The sequence below is a fragment of the Tursiops truncatus genome, chromosome 19, assembly GCF_011762595.2.
Source record: "Tursiops truncatus isolate mTurTru1 chromosome 19, mTurTru1.mat.Y, whole genome shotgun sequence".
Taxonomy (NCBI): domain Eukaryota; kingdom Metazoa; phylum Chordata; class Mammalia; order Artiodactyla; family Delphinidae; genus Tursiops; species Tursiops truncatus.
The window spans coordinates 46,700,790-46,719,453 of record NC_047052.1 but is presented as its reverse complement, the minus strand read 5'-3'; the positions used below and the strand labels follow the sequence as shown (position 1 = coordinate 46,719,453).

The 18,664-nt window shown below is 54.5% G+C and overlaps 1 protein-coding gene across 3 annotated transcripts in view; it reads right to left on the bottom strand.

Moving 5' to 3' along the window:
* AXL (AXL receptor tyrosine kinase) overlaps window positions 1–14,814 on the bottom strand; it is a 31,245-nt gene extending 16,431 nt beyond the window's left edge. Inside the window, exons 1-10 of one of the 3 annotated variants that reach the window (XM_033845397.2) lie at window positions 14,527–14,814; window positions 13,196–13,418; window positions 12,767–12,867; window positions 12,035–12,211; window positions 6,814–6,894; window positions 6,567–6,682; window positions 2,569–2,779; window positions 2,143–2,282; window positions 1,296–1,446; window positions 1,055–1,081 (exon numbers count right to left, since the gene is read on the bottom strand). In XM_033845397.2, coding sequence (XP_033701288.1) covers window positions 1,055–1,081; window positions 1,296–1,446; window positions 2,143–2,282; window positions 2,569–2,779; window positions 6,567–6,682; window positions 6,814–6,894; window positions 12,035–12,211; window positions 12,767–12,867; window positions 13,196–13,418; window positions 14,527–14,590 — 1,291 coding nt within the window. In that variant the 5' untranslated portion in view covers window positions 14,591–14,814. The remainder of the gene's footprint in view (window positions 1–1,054; window positions 1,082–1,295; window positions 1,447–2,142; window positions 2,283–2,568; window positions 2,780–6,566; window positions 6,683–6,813; window positions 6,895–12,034; window positions 12,212–12,766; window positions 12,868–13,195; window positions 13,419–14,526) is intronic. The other 2 variants (XM_033845398.2, XM_033845399.2) reach the window with 2 other exon arrangements.
* Between the last annotated feature and the right edge of the window lie 3,850 nt (window positions 14,815–18,664).

Here is an 18,664-nt window from a genome sequence, read left to right as displayed (position 1 = left end):
AAGCGGACATGGGTTAGGATCGGCTTGGGGTGAGGGAATAACGTGTAAGGAGTGTCGAGTGAGTGTGCAAGGAGAGTTGCAGAATGTGGGATCGTGTGGACTGAAAGTTTTACAGTGCTTGCAATGTTGGAGGTACGGCGAGTGTGTAAAAAGTATGCAGAGTGTGTGAATGAGAAGTGTGGGTGTGCATTGGGTTTGGGAGGCACGTGTGACGAATGAAGGGTTATAATGGGATGAACGTGAAAGGAGGGTGGGATTAGTGTGGAAAGGTATGCAAAGAAATGCAGGAAGGCATGTAAGGAACGTGGGTTGAGTTACAAGAGGGGCTGTAATAGTGCTAGGAGGGTACAATGGGTGTAGGAGGAATGTTGGAGAATTGTTGGAGAAATATTTGAGAAGGATGGATATGAGGGGGATAACTCACCTGTCTGTTCATTTATCCATCCATCCACCCACCCACCTACTAATGGATTCATCTACCCAACTACCGATCCATTCATCCATCCATCCATCCATCCACCACCCATCCACTCATTCATTCATTTGCCATCCACCCATCCATTCATCCATCCATCCATCCATCCACCACCCATCCACTCATTCATTCATTTGCCATCCACCCATCCATTCATCCATCCATCCATCCATCCACCACCCACCCACCAATTCATTCATTCATCCATCTACACATTCACTGATCCACCATTCCATCCATCCATCCACCACCCATCCACTCATTCATTCATTTGCCATCCACCCATCCATTCATCCATCCATCCACCACCCACCCACCAATTCATTCACTCATCCATCTACACATTCACTGATCCACCATTCCATCCATCCATCCATCCATCCATCCACCATTCACTGAGTACCTACAATGCACTGGGTCATTCCAGCCACCTCCACCAAGGACCACACAAACCCAAGAAGCAGAGGATTAGAGTGATGAGTTTGAGAAATACGAAAGGGATGTGCAAAGAGTGTGTGTGGTGATGGGGTCCTCACTCGACAATGAGGGAAGGGAGGGAGAAGAGGCGGAAGTCCTTACCCAGCTGGTGGATTGGCTGTCCTTGTCCTGTGAGGAGAAAGGACAGAGGGAGGACATGCTCAGAGAGGGCAAGACTGGTGAGACACAGGTGAGGGAGTGAGGCTCTCAGTAAGGTTCCAGGTAGGAACAGAGCCTAGACTGGGGTAATGCTCAAAGGTACAGCAAGCAAGTCACGGGCATCTGGGAGAGACGAGGTCCCTGTGGGCAGGTTGAAGGGGGCTGAGCACGGCTTTGGAGTTACCTGGGCGCCAGAGCACCAGAGGCACAGGGAGGCTCCAGGGTCCGTCCCCAGCGGCGGTGTAGGCTGCCACGCACACCGTCAGGTTGGGAACAGACCTGTCTCCCCGCAGCTCCAAGGTCACTTCTCGCCTTAGCCCTACATCCATTAGCACCTAGGACGTCCAGACGTGGCATCAGAGTAGAGCTCCAGCCCCTAACGCTTGAGCCTTTACCCTCAGCCTCAACTCCCCATCTTTCTCAAAGCCCTCTCCTGTCTCCTCATGTGCAGTCCCTCATCCCCTACCTCTTCCTACCCTTCATTTCTCATCCCCCATCCCGTCCTCTCCTTTCCATTCTCCATCTCTACACCCACTAAAATAACAACTCCACCAGGACTGGGACTTTGTCTCATTCACTCCCACGTCTTCAAGTCCTAGCATGATGCGTGGAACACGGTACTTGTGTTGAAGAACTGAATTCTCATCTTTGCACCCTCATCGCTCCATCCTCTTCTAACTCCCCACCCTCTCTCCCACCCCATCTCTCCACCCCAGGGTACTGCTTGCTCAGATAGTACCTTTGTGCCAATTAGGAAGAGGCACCCCTTCCTCAAGATGTTATGCCACTAGCTGCTGGAAAACTGTCCTGGTACATATAGGTCTACTGAAACGCTTTGTACGTGATTCCGAAATAGCCATCCCTAACCCTCTCCCGGACCCCTTTAACCGTCCCACAATGTACCCTCCTAGCACAGTGCGATGGCGCCCTACCCGACCTGCTCAACTGTCCATGTCTGCCCTGTCATCTTCTCCCCACCACTCCTCGCTCCTCCACAGCCACTCCGCCCCAACCTAGCCAGCAGCACCCACCTCGGGGGTATCCTGACCTCGATAGGCCAGTCGGTACCCTAACAGGGTGCCCTGCAGGGGCGCCCTTGGTTCCTGCCAATGCACGAGGGCTTGGCTTCCATTCCGCATGGCGCTAACGTTCTCAGGAGGGCCCAGGGGCACTGGAGGACAGGGAAGAGGGGAAGCTGGCATCCCCACCTCTTCCTGACCCCCACCCCTGTTCCCAGGAAGTAGGGCCAGGGTACAGAGGGCATGCACGTGGGCACCTCGTGCAGGCCTCCCATGAGCAGAAGCACGGGGGAGAGATGCCAGTGTGCCATGCTGAGGAGTTGGGGACGAGGCAGGAAGGGGTTAAACGGGCGAGAGGGGATGCCGGGGATCATACTGATGTACGCGAGGGTCAGTGGGGCAGTGAGCGACGTCTCCTGGCCACCAGCCCCTTCTTACCTCCCTCCGGTGTCTCCACAGGAAGCCAGTGGGTCCAGGGTGAGGGGCCCTGGCTACTGACACACGCCACCCGGATGTGGTAAGGGGTGTGAGGATGGAGGTTGCCCAGCCGCAGTTGGTGAGGCGGAACAGATGCTTGTAAGGTGAGGGGTTCCTCTGGGGGGTCTGGCTCTCCCAGCCAGGTGCCCACCCCATCGTCTGACAGCACAGCCTGGGGAGAGAGGGGCGCGTGAGGACAGGGTGGCCACGCAATCACTGGAGGTGCTCACACAACTCTCAGTGGTGGTGATCCTGCTGTGATGACACAGTTTTGCAAGGATGTGTGTGTGTGTCACAACTCCATGTTAGTGCAACACGGGCACCTGAGTTTGCAAAGCGAGGAGACCACCCAGCTGCGCAATGTGGCTCTGCCATCACTCGCAAATGTCACTTCTGACAAGACGTTCCCTCTCTGAGCCTCAGTTTCCTCATCTGGAAAATGGGGGCTTAGAGGAGCAAATGCCTTCCAGGGCTGCTTAAAGATTCAATGTAGGACAGTTGCACAGTGCATGGCAGGTGGTCAGCATCAACAATAATGACAGTGATAGTCAACCACAGGCAAAAGCAATGTCCCACAATAGAAGTCAGAAGAGGGAATTCCCTGGTGGTCCAGTGGTTAGGACTCCGTGCTTTCACTGCCGTGGGCCCGAGGTTCAATCCCTCGAGGTGAGGGAACTAGGATCCTGCAAGCCGAGCGGCTCAGCAAAAAAAAAAAAAAAAGTCAGAAGAGGGGGCACCTCTGGGGGCTGAGGGAGCCTTCAAGGGAGCTGAGAAGTGTCTGCATCTTGATTCAGAGGGAGGTCACACAGGTTAAGCAATCTAGGTGTACACCAAAGATTACGCACATTATGTACGTTATACCTTAATTTAAAAAAACAAAAGCCTTGGGACTTCCCTGGTGGCACTGTGGTTAAGACTCCACGCTCCCAATGCAGGGGGCCTGGATTCGATCCCTGGTCAGGGAACTAGATCCCACGTGCATGCCGCAACTAAGAGTTCACGTGCCACAATTAAGGAGTCAGCGAGCCTCAACGAACACCCGGTGTAACCAAATGACTAAGTAAATAAATAAGAAAAGCCTTTTACAAATCTGAACTCATCTGATCCTCACCTCAGCTTTGCGCTGTAAGTACGTGCTGTGTTTGTGCCCGTTATACGGGTGAGGACACTGAGGCTCAGAGAGATGAACTCACTGGCCCAAGGACGCCAGCTTGTCACTGATGAAGTTGGGACCTGAACCCCATCCTGTCTTCAAAACCTTTGCCCTACTGACAACAAGAACGTCCATTTAAGAGCATCAGTAATAGTAATAATACTTCTCTTCTGTTCAGAGAGGCAATGCAGCTTAGTGCCGAAGAGCACGGATACCGCATCTGGTATTCAAATCCGGCCTCTCCCACTCCCTAGCTCTGCACCTCAGTTTCCTCATCTGTAAAATGGGATCACAACAGTGTTTCCCTACTTCGCAGGGTTAACTGAATTGACTCTCGTAAGTGTGTAGAAGAGTGTTTGTGCGTGTCGAGAGTTTGTCATTATCATTTTGTGTGTGTGAGGTTGTCTGGCCATGAGTGTCAACCTCTGCACACCCTGCACAGCGGCACAGGCGGCTACACCCACCTGGTTGCCAGGAGTGGCACCATCAGGATGGCAGGGGCCACGGCTGGGGAAGACGTCTGTACAGCCCTTCCCCACAGAACCACAACCCGCCACAGCCACACAACCCACAGCCACACGGCTCAGGGGTGCTGCCTTCACCCTGGGGAGCAATCAGGCGATGTAACCACACCACACAGTGTGTTGGGAAGTTTATTGCTTAAGGCTCTAAAGCCAGATTCCTTTGGGTCCAAATCTTGGTTTGGATATTATTTGCTGTGTGATTTACAGTGAGTGTCTTAACCTCCCTGGGTCTCAGTTCCTGTCTCTGGAAAATGGGCTTCCAAGAGTCCCTCCCTGTCAAGGTGCGAGGTTTAATGAAATGATGCACGTGAACTGGCTTGCCATCCTGTCAACAGCTAACATTTTCTGAGTGCCAGCTGTGTCCCAAGCACCTTGCCAAGCACATTCCTGGATGAGCAAATTGCCTTCTTACCACCACCCTATGGGGTCAATTTCTTTTTTCATTCCCATTTTACAGATGAGGAAACAGAGGCCCCGATTCAGCAGCTTGCCCAAAGTCACACAGCCCCCATGTGGGGAGACAACAGCATTGCAAGGCCTGGGGAGGAAATGAGCAGATGGTGGGTAGCAGGATGGGGGGAGTAGGTCTCCATGCCTGATCTCTGACCCACAGTGACTGACCAGAAGGGGAACCTCTTCTGGGACAAAGGGGACGTGGGTGCAGACAGTCAGGCTCCCCCTGCCCACTCCACTTCTCTTTTCCCTGGGACGGCTGTGACCTCCCACTTGAACCCTTAGCCCAGGCACAGCAGGAAGTGAGACCTGGAGAGGGAAGAGGGCACACTTCTGCTTTCTTGGGGACACTGGATGGATGTGGGTTGTGGGTACAGTCGGTGCCTGACCTGGCATTTGAAGTCTTCCCAAATCAGCCTGGCCTCTGGGATTGAAATGGTTTTATCCTTTCTAGCCATTGGGGAAGGCAGGTCACTTCCCCTCTCTGGGCCTCAGTTTCTTATCTTGAAAATGGGAAGATGAACAGCCACTCCTTTCTGTGGTTAAAATGTCAATTCAATGTGAGGTTGTCTCCAGGGCCAGAGTCTTTCTTATAAGAAAGGCAGCTCCCGTTCAATCAAGCACTGGCTCTAAATGGTCTTTAGGAGGTCAGGAGTGCCCTTTGGGTTTGGCGAGACAAGGGTTCGAATCCCACATCTACCACTTCCTGTCTGTGACTTTGGGCAAGTTGCTTAACTACCCTGAGCCTTAGTTACTTCATCTGGAAAATGAGTGTATCCATAGACCCTACTCCACAAACACTTGAGAGGCTGTGTGAAAAGCTGTAACGCAAGGCGCAGCACATAGGTGACATTCCATAAAAGTTGGTCATTTTCCATTATTGTCATCTCCCATCACAGACACTGTCCCATCCTCACTTAAACTCTCAAATCTCAGAGAACTTCAGGCCAGAACTGGATCTCATATTCAGAGATGTGTGTCGCTTTGTTTTTCTTATTCTAGAGTAGGAACAACTTCAGGGCCGAAGGCTGGGTCTAGCTCATCTCAATTGTTAGGTATTCTTCCAGCAAACATTCCCTAGTCGACGTCTGGCCTTGCGCTGGGCAATAAATAATAGGGACCCAGTGGTGGCTAAACCAGGCCAGCCCTGCCCTCCCAGAGCTCACAGTCCAGGGGGAGACAGACTCATCCCCAGACAGTGACAACCCAGGGTGGTCAGGGCTGGGACAGGAGAAGTACAGGGCTGTGGGTACCCAGTGATGACTCCGGGCCCTGCTGTCTCAGGGCTCCCATTCCAGCTAGAGTCAATATCACTAACACTAAATAAATGAAAACAGCCAATAGTGGTTTTTTTTTTTTTTTTTTTTGGCAGTGCCACATGGCTTGCGGGATCTTAGTTCCCCAACCAGGGGCTGAACGCACGCCCTCGGCAGTGAAAGCACAGAGTCCTAACCACTGGACCACCAGGGAATTCCCAAAAGCAGCCAATAGTTTATTACACATTTCCAAAGGTCCAGATACTATTTTGTTAATTGCATTCACTCATTGAATCCCCACAGCCAGCCTATCAGGTAGGTACCACCATTATGCCCATTTTATAGATGAGAGAACTGAGACCCAGGGAGGTTGTGTCACCTGCCCAAGCTCATGAGGCCAGCAGCTGGTGGAGTCAGGATTTGAACCCAGGACACCTGGCTTAACCCAAGGCTCTACTGCTTCTCAACACACGAATGGGTGGGAAGGGCTGGTTTCCCAGGGAGAGGATGAGGGCCTGTGGCTGTGGATGGAAGGAGGGCTGAGACGGAGGTGAGGAAAGCCTGAGGTCTCACCTGCAGGGTGCAGTGGGTGAGGGGATAAATGCCACTCAGGCCTGGGGTCCAAGCCACCTCCAGCTCCGTCGGCTGGCTGGAAACCAAGTGGAGGTCGTGGGGCCGCTGGGGGAGCACTGTGGACAGAAGAGGGGAGGAGCTGACCCCTTGCCCAAAGCTCCCCACCCTGCCCTCAACTCCAGCTCTGACCTTTGACCCCAACGCCCCACCCTCTGACACCCAGCTCTCCAGCTCCCTTTCCTGTCACCTGTGATGGTGGCCGTGCGGGATGTGGTGACCCCCTTGGCGTTATGGGCTTCACAGGAGAAAGAAGCAGTCTTGTTCAGGCCTGGGGAGTCATAGGAGGGAGGGGTCCAGTCAGAAAGGGGAAGGAGGGGCTCCCGGGCCACGCTGAGCATCCCTTCCACCACGCCCTACCCGACAGGGTCAGTCTGGCACCCAGGGGCACCTGCTTGAAGGGAGATTGTGGGAAAGGGAGATAATACACTGGGAACACAGGTCTCCATCCCCAAACACAAGGCCAGCTAACACCCCACTCCACAGACACCCACACAGATAGACACATGCACATGCACACACACAGACATATACACTCAGAACCACATACATAGACGCACACAGGCACACACACTCACACACACGCTTATGCACAGAGATACACATACATACACAGATATACAGATGCACAGGAACACTCATACTCACACACAGACACACCAGACGCACGCACCAGCACACACAGTTATACACACAGACGCACACAGAAACACACACTCACATACAGAAACGCACATACTCGGGGACTTCCCTGGTGGCGCAGTGGTTAAGAATCCGCCTGCCAATGCAGGGGACACGGGTTCCATCCCTGGTCCGGGAAGATCCCACATGCCGCGGAGCAACTAAGCTCGGGCGCCACATTTACTGAGCCTGTGCTCTAGAGCCCGTGAGCCACAACTACGAAAGCCTGCACGCCATAACTACTGAACCCTGCGCACCTAGAGCCTGTGCTCCGCAACAAGAGAAGCCACCGCAGTGAGAAGCCCGCTCACCGCATCGAAGAGTAGCCCCCACTCGCTGCAACTAGAGAAAGCCTGCGCACAACAATGAAGACCCAACGCAGCCAAAAATAAATAACCAAACAATAAATTAATTAAAAAAAACACAAGGTAATCAAAAAAAGAAACGCACATACTCACACCTAGACACACACAGACGTACACACACTCACATATACACACAAGAATAGACACAATCACACTGAGCCTCACAGACACCCGTCTCGAGGCATACACATCGAATAGATACACACTTAAGAAACAGGCCCTCGTGGGGGTGTGGAAATGTAGAGGTGTTTGCTCATTGACAAGCTTAGCTGCTACCAATCCCTCTCCCCCGCACGCACTCCCTCTAGCTCCACTGGCCTCCTGATGTTTCTAGAAGGTACTGTGCATGCTCCCACCTCAGGAAATCTGCACTTCCGTTCCCTCTGCTTGGAACAGCGTTCCCACAGACATCCACGTGGCTCCCTCCTGCCCACCTTCACATTTGTCCCTCAGAGTCCACCTTCCAGTCGCCTCTGTCCCCAACCACCTTGTTGAAAATTGGAACCTCCCCTCCACAACTAGCCTCTTCCCTGCTTTACTTTCTCTCTGATTCTTCTCATCACAGCATCCTTTACACAGTCCTACGTATCCTGTTCACTGTGTGTTGACCCCACTAGCACGTCAGCCCAGGAGGGTAGGGGTTTCTGTCTGTTTTGCCCCCTGCTGTATCCCCCCAGGGGCCTACGACGGCCTGGCACACAGTGGGTTCTCCATAAATGTTTGTTGAATGAGTGGATGAATTTATGTACTTAAGAGCACTTCTGGGTGTGTACGTAGCAACGTGAGCATGTGTAATGCCGTGGGTGAGTTCGTGTGTTTTTGCGTGTCTGGGGGTGGATGGCCTCCCCTTTCTCAGTGTGGTGGTGGTGGGAACACAGACAGATACACACACATGCACGCACACAGAGGCACGTACAAGTACACAGACAAACACAAGAGACGCAGACACACAAACACAGAGAGATACACAACACACAGAGCTATACAACATACACAGATTCACACACACGGCAACAGAGACACGCGCACCCATAATGTCTGGGTGATAGGGTGTAAGGAGGACCAAGTCTTCAATCTATGTGTGACTGCAGATCTGTATCTGCCTGTGTTTCTCTGCGTGTCTGTGGACGCTATAAGCGTGCGTCTCCTGCGTTTGTTCTGCGCTGTGCTGTGTTCCCACCACCACCAGCTACCCGCACACACAAAGTTTCCTTTTCTCAGTTAGCAGAGGGAGAAGGAGGGAAAGGCGGCGAGGCCGGAAGGGGGGTGGGCAGGGAAGTTCCCCAGCTCCGCTGCCCAGGCCGCAGTTCTCAGCCAAGGTCAGGTGCCCGGCCCGCAGCCCCCGCTGCCCCGGGGAGGGACAGGACAGCCCCGGGCGAGCTGCCCGAGGGGGCGGGGAACCTGGGTCCCGTCCAGCCACCTGGCACGTGGGGGTCCGCCAGGGTCACCGCGCGGGAGACCGCGCTGCCCGCCGCCGTTGGAGCCCTGGGGTGGGAGGGGGGTCTGGAGCCCGGTCCAGTTCCGACCGCAGCATTCCTACCCCCGCGTGAGTCACCGGGGCGCCCCCCCACCCGGCACTTCCGGCCGGACTGGGATCCCCCTTCCCGGGGCCCCAGCGGCCCGCACCTCGAGGGAGGGGCAGACAGGGGCGAAAGGGCCTAGGACCCCCTCCCCTCCGGCGGGCTCTCCCTCTACGACCAGCTCCAGATGTGCTTTCCAGATGTACCGTCCCTCTCCCCCTCGGCGCCCGGCGCCACCCTCCCCCACCCCAGAGAGCAGTTTGCTTTTTCCGAGGGAATTGGAGGGATGGAAGGAGAGAGGGGGCACGCCCTGAGTCAGATCCAGGGACAGACACACACAAACGGACGAAATTCCTTGAGGCAGCACACACCACGAATTCCTACACACACAGTGAATCACACTTAACGTACAGGGGCCTACAGGGCACGTTGCTGGCCCTAAAACAGAAAACTGGTTAACTACACAGGAGGACGCTGTTGCAAGCACGCAGTGACACAAAAACATTCCCTATGACTGACATGTATACACAAGGGGCTGACACTGACGCACATACACAAAGAGAGACGCACACACACACGAACACAAACACGCACTCGAACGAGCACACGCTGACTACAAACACCTAGCAGCACAATACACGCCTAGGCTGAAGCTGACAGACACACAAACCTCCCCGCAGTGCGAGATACACCCACCAAGCAACACACGTACGTTGAGGTTGACGTGGACAAACGGATACACAACAGGACACAAATCAGGTTGATGTTAACTGGCTCACACAGAAACACACCCAAGCCTTCAAAACACAGCTGGACACACTCAGGTTGCTTCAGACACATTCCTCAAGATGCAGGCTGATACGGAAACACACACTTGCATCGACACACGGGGTTGCTGCAGACACACAAACGTGGAGACGCTGCCTTGTGCATATAGGTGGTACAGACACATATATACACACTGGCTGGTGAGTACCTCAAGTTCATCCACCAAGAGGCAGTCAGGGCTGGGACCGGCATAGCAGGAGAGCAGACAGAAGCAGAAGGGTGTCGTTACTACCTGCTGTGACACACACACACACACACACACACACACACACACACACACACGTCTATAGGGGTCCATGGGACAGAGTCACATACCAACATGCTCACCCTGTGACATATACACAGATATCACAGAGCCATCCATACACAGCCACAGGCAGTGGAACCACACCAAGAAACACACCAAGTTGTCCAATGACACATCCTGAGTCCACGAAGAAACAGAAGGTCCCACTAAGACACACTGACACCTAGAGGCACACGCCTATAAGCTGGCATCGTCTCTATACAGGGAGGTATGGAAAATAGCCACAAGGCACACTGCCGTCCACCACTCTGCCATCTCTCCTCACACACACATGTGCACTCCACCCTCTCACAGAGAGTCACAGCTGTGAACACACAAACACAAAGAGGGACAGATAGCAGGCCGACACTGGAGTACTTAGTCACACACACCCACACACACACACACACACACACACACACACTGACAGCCCCTGAGAAACTTACAGAAACATGCCATAAAGACCCAAACACAGTGGGACAGACACCTATGGCGACAGTAACATACCTAGTCTCACACACACACGCACGCGCGCGCGCACACACACACACACACACACACACACTCTGAGACATACACAGAAGCCAGCCCTCACTAAGGTACACCCTCGTACAAACAGGTAGTTGCACTGAGACACAGATCGAGAGGGACAGGGACACCCCCAGACCTCCCACCCCGCCCCACACACAGAGACGCACACAGAGATCCCCACCCGGCAGCTCCCTCACACGCTGATACACACACAGATCCTCTCACACCTGCGTCCCCCATTTCTCCCTCTTCCTGGGATGGGGTAGGGGAACCATCCCCCTCTCCCTCCCCTTTGCCCGGGTCCTGCCAGGCTGACTCAGGCCCCAGAGCTGTGGGCCTGAGTCACCCCTCTGGAGGCCGTCATGCTCACCCCTGCTTCCTCGTACACTCAGGGCCCCCGGAATGCTGGGAATGTGAGCACCTCCTTCCACCCTAAGAGACTCTCCGTCAGGAGTCCCCTCCCCATGCCAGCAGATGGAAGCAGCAGGTTGGGGATGCTGGGAGCCGATGCCCTCCAAGGTCCAGCCGCCTCTCTCTGACTGACTCAGCCTCCCCCATCTGTGTTCCTCTGCCTCTCCTTCCTCAGTGAGGGGAACCCCCTGTGCTCAGGGTCCCCCAACTCTGGCTGACCGCTGTGTGACCCCAAACTAGGTCCTGCCTCATCTGTGAGGTGTGGAAGGGGATGGTCACCCTGAGGCTGGGAGGGTTTCTCCTGTCACTCAGACCTGTCGTGTCTCTCTCCATCTTGGGTTACTTCTGTAAGGAGCTAGGGGAGAGGAAGGCCCAGTTGATTCCTGTGCCCTGCTTAGGGTCAAGGGCTGACACAAAGGGCATCAGACCCCCACACACTTGGCCATGGAGCAGCTCAGAGGAAACCCAGGACAAAGAATTCTCTGCAGAGAGGCTGGCATGAATGGAGGGGGAAAGAGCAGAGAGACGGGGAGACACACAGAGCAACAGAGAGAGATGGAGAACAGAGACAGAAAGAAAACATACAGAGGGAAACGAGATAGATGGGGGCAGAAATGCAGAGACAGAGATACTCAGAGACAAAGAGAAAAAACTAGAGGGAGAGTCAGAGACAGAGACAGACAGAGAAGGACAGCGGGACGAGCAGACCCTCACACAGAGGCATGAAGGGCTCCCCACTTCCATCCTGTCTGGCCCTCTACACTGAGCTGACCACATCCCTGGACTCACCTGGAACACGGAGTGTGTGCTGAGCGCTGTGGTCCACGGTTGCCGCTAGGGAGACAGCATCCTGGAGCCAGAGTAGGTCCACGGGCTCTGGGGGTCCCTGGGCCCGGCAGCTCAGGTTGAAGGGAGTGTTGGCAGCCACAGTCCTGTCCTCAGGCTCCTCCAGGAAGTAAGGCAGACCTGGGCGGGGGGCAGTGGTAAAGGCTGGGGTCCCTCTGAGCCCCCTAGGTGTCTGACTCACCACTAGGATGTTGTAGGGTGCAGGGCCTTTGACCCCTATGTCTGACCCCTCAAGACACCTCTACCCCGAGGAAACATGATCCCAATATCCGACTCTCCCCACCCATGTCTGAGCTCCAGGACATCTGAGCCTCTCATGTCTCTTTTCCAGAATGTCTTACTCCTTCCTGCTCTGCATGCCACCTTATCTATGAGGAAAGTGAGGCCCCTGGGGGGTGAGGTCAGACCCTTGATCTGACCCCCGAATGTCCTGCCCCAACCATGTGTGACCTCAGGACAGCTGACAGACCCAACGATATCTCCCCCCCCCCGCCCAAAACATATAATCTTGTGCAGGCCTACCCCCAATAATTTATAGACCCCTCCAGCTGCCTGACCCTCCAAGATCTCTGACATTCTTAGGTTGTACGTCCCCAACGCACGCCGTGAATCCTCCAGCACCCTCTGACCCCTCAGGATTCTTGGTCTCCCAAGACCTCTGAGCCCAGGGCTCACCCTCCAGCCCGACGTAGCCAGGCTGGGACACGAAGGTCTTTCTGCCCAGGACCACGGCACACTGGTACCATCCAGCGTCTGAGAGCTGCAGGGACGAGATTCTGACAGGGCAAGAGGAGGGACAGAGAGGTTCAGGGTCAAAGCTGCACCCGGGAAGGGGGTCCTCAGAACTGAAAGAGGAGAGTCTGGGCTGGAAACTCGTAAGACCGAATAAGTGGGTACTATTATTAACTCATTTTACAGAAGAGGAAAGTGAAAGCCAGGGTTAGTTATGTCACATGCTCAAAGCCATGCAGCTAGCGAGTGGCCACACTGGGGTCCAGCCCAGGTGGGCCCCTGCGAGTGACTCTGCAGCCAGCATGTGGTGGAGGTGGGGACACAGGGGTCAGGAGGGATGCGGGTCATGTCTGGTTAGCGGAGGCCGGGCACCTGAGTTGGCTGACCACTTTCCAGTCATCCTGCCCGTCTTCGCCCAGGGGCACCTGGGTCTGGGTGCTGTCTGCCAGCTCTAGGACCTGTCCATCCCGAAGCCAGGTCACCTCGGGGGGCTCCCCCTGAACCTGGAGCTCACACCGAAGGGCCCCCATGAGTCCTCGGGCACCAGTGATGTTCCCTGGACTCCCCACAAAGGGGTGCCCCTCAGCCTGCGGGCCTGCAGGGAGATGGGGAAGAATTCACTCAGGAAACCCTGCTCCCCTCCAACTCCTTGGTTCCACCCGTGCCGGCCTGCCTACTGCCAGGACCCCGCCAGGCCCTTAGGCCCACATAGTTGCAGAGTGACCTCAGCAGGGGGTGTGGAGGGTAGAGGCTTTGAGGGGAAGATGGGAGCCTTCCCAGGGGACTGGGGTCCGGCCTCCAGCCTCCGTCCGTTGGGAGTAGGCCCGGGGTCTGGCAGCCTCCCACGCCCTGACTGCCCGGCAGGCCTGCCCTCCCTTAGCGTCTCTAGAGACTTGACAGATTAGTCTGGTGGATGGTGGGGAAGAAAAGGGAATGGGAGGGAGAGGAGAGAGAGAGAAACAGGGAAGGAGAGTCAGAGAGAGGAACCAGAGAAAGTCAGGCAGACAGAGAGGGACAGACACCCGGAGCGACAGAGGATAAGAGATGGAGAGAGACACCCCAGAGGGGAAAAAGTGGTAGGAGAGACACACAGAGGGAAATGGACAGAAAGAGACAAAAACAGACTGACAGAGACAGTGATAGAGACACTTAGGGCACAGGGAGAGATAAAGACAGAGACTGGAGAGAGAGAGAGAAATGGAGACCCACAGAGATGGTAGGATTGGAGGCAGAGCCCCTGGCCCCAGAGGTGGAACGCGCAGACAAACAGCCCTGGGGTAAGGAGAAGTGGGGGTGACAGTGACGAGGGACTTCCCCTAGGGCTCTGGAGCCTCCTCATCCCACTGCCTGACTTAGGGGTCCTTTCTGGAAGATTCCTTTCCGGGAAGCCCCCAGCTCAGCCCCTCTCCCCAAGGCCCCCAACTCAAGTCCAGCCCCTACCCTTGCCCTCAGCTTCTCCTGTCTGTCTGTCTGTGTCCATCTCTTCCCATCTCTGACCCTCTTAGTTTCTGTTTCTTGCCCTTCTGCTCTCTCAAGAGTCCCTTTTTCCTTCCCTCTCTTGGTCTGTCTCTGTGTATACCCTCCCCCTCTGTTGTCCCAAGAAAACTCCCTGAGCCAGACCAGGACTCTCGACTCACCCCCCTCAAACACCTGCCATCCATCCCTCTCCTCTCCCTCCTCCCCCAGCGCCCCCCATCACTCACCCTTGGGAGCCACGCACCCCCAGTAGCACAGCGCCCAGCACCAGGCCAGCAGGACCCTGCCCATCCTCGGGGCACCACGCAATCAATGTCAAACTTTCCTCAGAAGTTGCTGGGCACCCCGTGGGGGAGGGGGCAGGGCCGGGTTGTGCCCGGCCCTCCCCCCAGCTCCGGGCTCCCCGGATTTGGCACTGCCCGCCTGGCACAGCGGAGCGGGGGGCGCCCTCACCCGGCTCTGCTCAGCGGCGCCTTCCCAGCTCCCCTGCCTCCTTCTCTCCCTCCCAGATTTCGGGCAAGGCTTTCCCCGCCCCTGGCTTCCCCCCCCCCCCCCCCCCCCCCCCCCCCCCCCCCCCCCCCCCCGCCTCCGCCCACCGGCCGGAGCCCAAGGGGCCACCTGGACTTCAAGGGGTTAACGCGGAGAGAAGAGGACCAGCTCTGTCTTAAAGGGGCCCTGGAGGGAGGCTGAGGAGGGGGAAGGGGGCCCCAGGTGGCTACGCCCCTAATCGTGGGCCAGCGAGGCAGGGAAGCTGTGCGTCTCCCTATCCCGGCTCTGGGCGCTGTCCCTCTGGGCTCTCTCAGTGTCTGGTAAACATTCCTCCAGAACTCCTCTCCCCTCTGCGACGCCCCCCTCCCCTGCCTCCACCCCCAGCCCAGCCCAGCCAGGCACTCCCCCTCTCACTCACAGCTCCTCAGACAAGGACACACACACACACACACACACACACACACACTCACACACACTCACAGATGTCATCCACACACAGAGGCTGGGACAGGAGGAGACACGCAGGGGCACGCCACCGGCTCACACTCAGACAAGCCAGGTCAGGAGCTCCTCCATTCGTGGAGAAACCAGAAACGGGAGGACACTGCTGCGTGGGCATCCCTGGGGGAGGACTTGGGGAGACGTGGATCCTCATACAAAAGAGATCCACATGGGCACGGAAACAGGACATCAGTGGATGGGCACTCACAGGGGTGCCCAAAGACCTGGGTGGGAATCCCGCCTCTACCACTAACCCTGTGACCTTACAAGTGACTGGCCTCCCTGAGCCTCGCTTTGTCCATCTGTAAGGTGGGAACAGCAATAGAACCCACTTAGCAGGCTACGGAGAAGCTGTCCTGGGACAGTGCACGTGCAGTTTTTTGCACGTGGTGACGACAGCTGACAAGGTGCCCTTGATTTTTTGCATCTCATCTGTATGTCTCTCTGTGCACTTGCATGGCTGTCTCCCTCTGGTGGATTGTGTATCCTGATCCTTGTAGATCCAGGGCCTGTGTGCTGGTTCTCCTGCTTGTCCGTTTACTTCCCACCATGTGTTTTGCACGTGGTGGAGGTGGGGGGAGGGGTCTCCGCAAGCCTGAGTGTCTGTGTAGGAGGGGGCTGGCCACCCATCTCTCTGCTCTTGGCTGTTCTGTTTGTGTATTGGCATCCCTACAGCTCCTTATAAACTCCTCTTTCAGCCTCCCGATGTCTCTCCCACCTGCCTCTTCTCACTCCGAGGAGTCCAGCCCCATCCTTTCCCACCAGGACCCTGCCTTGGCCTCCTCCCTGGCCTCCCCCCAGGCCTCCTTGCCTCCACTCTTACTCCCTCCAACCCATCTCCCATTCATAAGCAGAGGGATGTTTCTGAAACTCAAATCTGACCCTGTCCCCTCCCTGCTTAACCTTGGCTCCCCACTGCCCTCAGGGCGAGCTCCCGGCTCCACAACCTGGCACTCAGGGCTCTTCCCCATCAGCTTTCCTGAGCTGTGTCATTTGTGTCCCATTTCAGTGACAGCCTCAGCATCTATTCTGCCACCCAAGCCCGACCCTCAGAGTCCTCTTGGACAGCCCCCACCCTCAATAAGTTTCCAAGTGCCAAGGAGGATTCGATTTAGCTCCACAAACCTTTCTCCTGCCTGGCCTTGCTGTCCTTCCCATGGTCTCACCCTGGTCCAGCCCCATCTTCTCCCACCTGGACCCCTGATCTGGCCTCCTCCCTGGTCTCCTGGCCTCCACTCTCTCTCCCTCTAACCTGTCAACAGCAAGAAGAATGTCTCTCAATCCCAAATCAAACCCTTTTCCACCTTTGCCCCAAACCTTCCAAGATAAACCCCGAAACTGCTTGCCTTGACCCCTCATGTCCACCTGGCTCCTTTCTCTTGTTCACAAGCTTTAGGGCCTCCTCCTGCAGCTCTATGCCCCCAACTCCTACACACCCTCAGCCCCATCCCAATTGTCCCTTCTCCTTGGCATCACTGCCTGGTCCTTCCCAGTCAACTCTAGGTCCCCGTGTTGTTCACTCCTAACACTTTGTCCTTTTCTTTGGCTTGGGTTGTCACAATATATTTATTGGTGTGACTGTGTGTCTCATGGTCTGCGGGCTCTGGGAGTGTAGGCACTGGGTATATCTTGGGTACCACTGTGTCCGCACCACCATGTAAAAGACCTTTCCTAAAGGGGCCAATTCATTATTGTGGCATTTTGGGGGGACGCAAATATGTGCAAAGATCTGCCCACTTGTTTGAATACGCTGGGTGGCCCTACACACCTAGGACACAGTGGACCCAGCTGTGTGCGTGGCCAACTTGAATCTGTGTTCGTTCTTTCAAGAACTATTTGCTGAGTATCTAATATGTGTTTGCAATTGGCTTTCAAATGCATTTTATTTATTTTTTTTATACATAGTATTTTTATTTTATTTTTTATTTTATTATGGTCCCGCTGTGCGGCATGTGGGATCTTAATTCCCCCACCAGGGATGGAACCCTAACCCTAGCCCTACAGTGGAAGCACGGAGTCTTTTAAACGACTGGACCCCCAGGGAAGTCCCTCAAATGCATTTTTAAAATGAGATGGGGGAATTCCCTGGCGGTCCAGTGGTTAGGACTCGGTGCTTTCATTGCTGAACTGCTGAAGGTGCAGGTTCCGATCCCTGGTCGGGGAACTAAGATCCTGAAAGTCGTGAGGCGCGGCCAAAAAAAGAAAGGTGAGATGGACAGGTGGATAGAAATGTTCCCTGTGCCAGAGGCGGGGATTCCACAGTGAGCAAGACTGCCCTCATGGAGCTCATATTCCAAGTGGAAGAGGGAGAAAAGCCAGAGAAATGTTTATCAGATTGCAACACGGGAAGTGAAGAAAAATAAAGTTGGGGAAGGGATATCAAGGGGAGCGGGGGTAGTGCCATTTTAGAGAAAGTAGTCAGGGAAGTGCTCTCTGAGGTTATGATCAAGTTCTGAAGTAAATTAGCAAGTGAGTCATATAGGAAAGGGCATTCCAGGCAGAGGGAACAGCCGGTGCAAAGGCCTGGGGGCAGGCCTGCAGGGAACTTCAAGGAGAAGACCCGTGTGGCTGGAATGGATGGGGGTCAGGGAGTAGGTGAGATCAGGGAGGGCATTGGCCTGGGGAGGAGGACTTTGGCTTTTATTCTAAATATGACAGAATGCACTAAGGGGCTATTCCCCCCACCCAGCTTTACTGAGGGATAATTGGTCAAAATGTATAAATTTAATGGGGCATTCCCCGGCGGTCCAGTGGTTAGGACTTGGCCCTTTCACTGCTGAGGGCCCAGCTTCGATCCCTGGTTGGGGAACTGGGGAACTAAGATCCCACAAGCCATGCAGCGTGGCAAAATAAATAAATAAATAGATAGATAAATAAATAAATTTAAGGTGTACAACATGATTTACTACATGTATATATTGCAAAGGGATTACCACAATAAAGATAATTAACCCATCCATTACCTCACATAGTTACCATTTTTTGGTGTGTATAGTGAGAACATTTAAGATCTACTCTCTTAGTAAATTTCAAGTATACAATACAGTATTAGCTATAGTCCCCATGCTGTACATTAGGTCCCCAGAACTTATTCATCTTGTAACTGAAGATCTGTACCCTTTGATCAACATCTCCCCATTTCTCCCCCACCCCCAGCCTCTGGCAACAACAATTCTTTTAACTTAATTAGGTAATTATTAATTAATTTTTATTGCGAGACAATTGACCTATAACACTATATTAGTTTCCGATGTACACAGTGATTCTGTATTTGTATATGTTGTGAAATGATCACCACAGTAAGTCTACTTAACATCCATCACTACGTGGTTACAATTTTTTTTCGTTATGAAACTTTTAAGATTTACTCTCTTG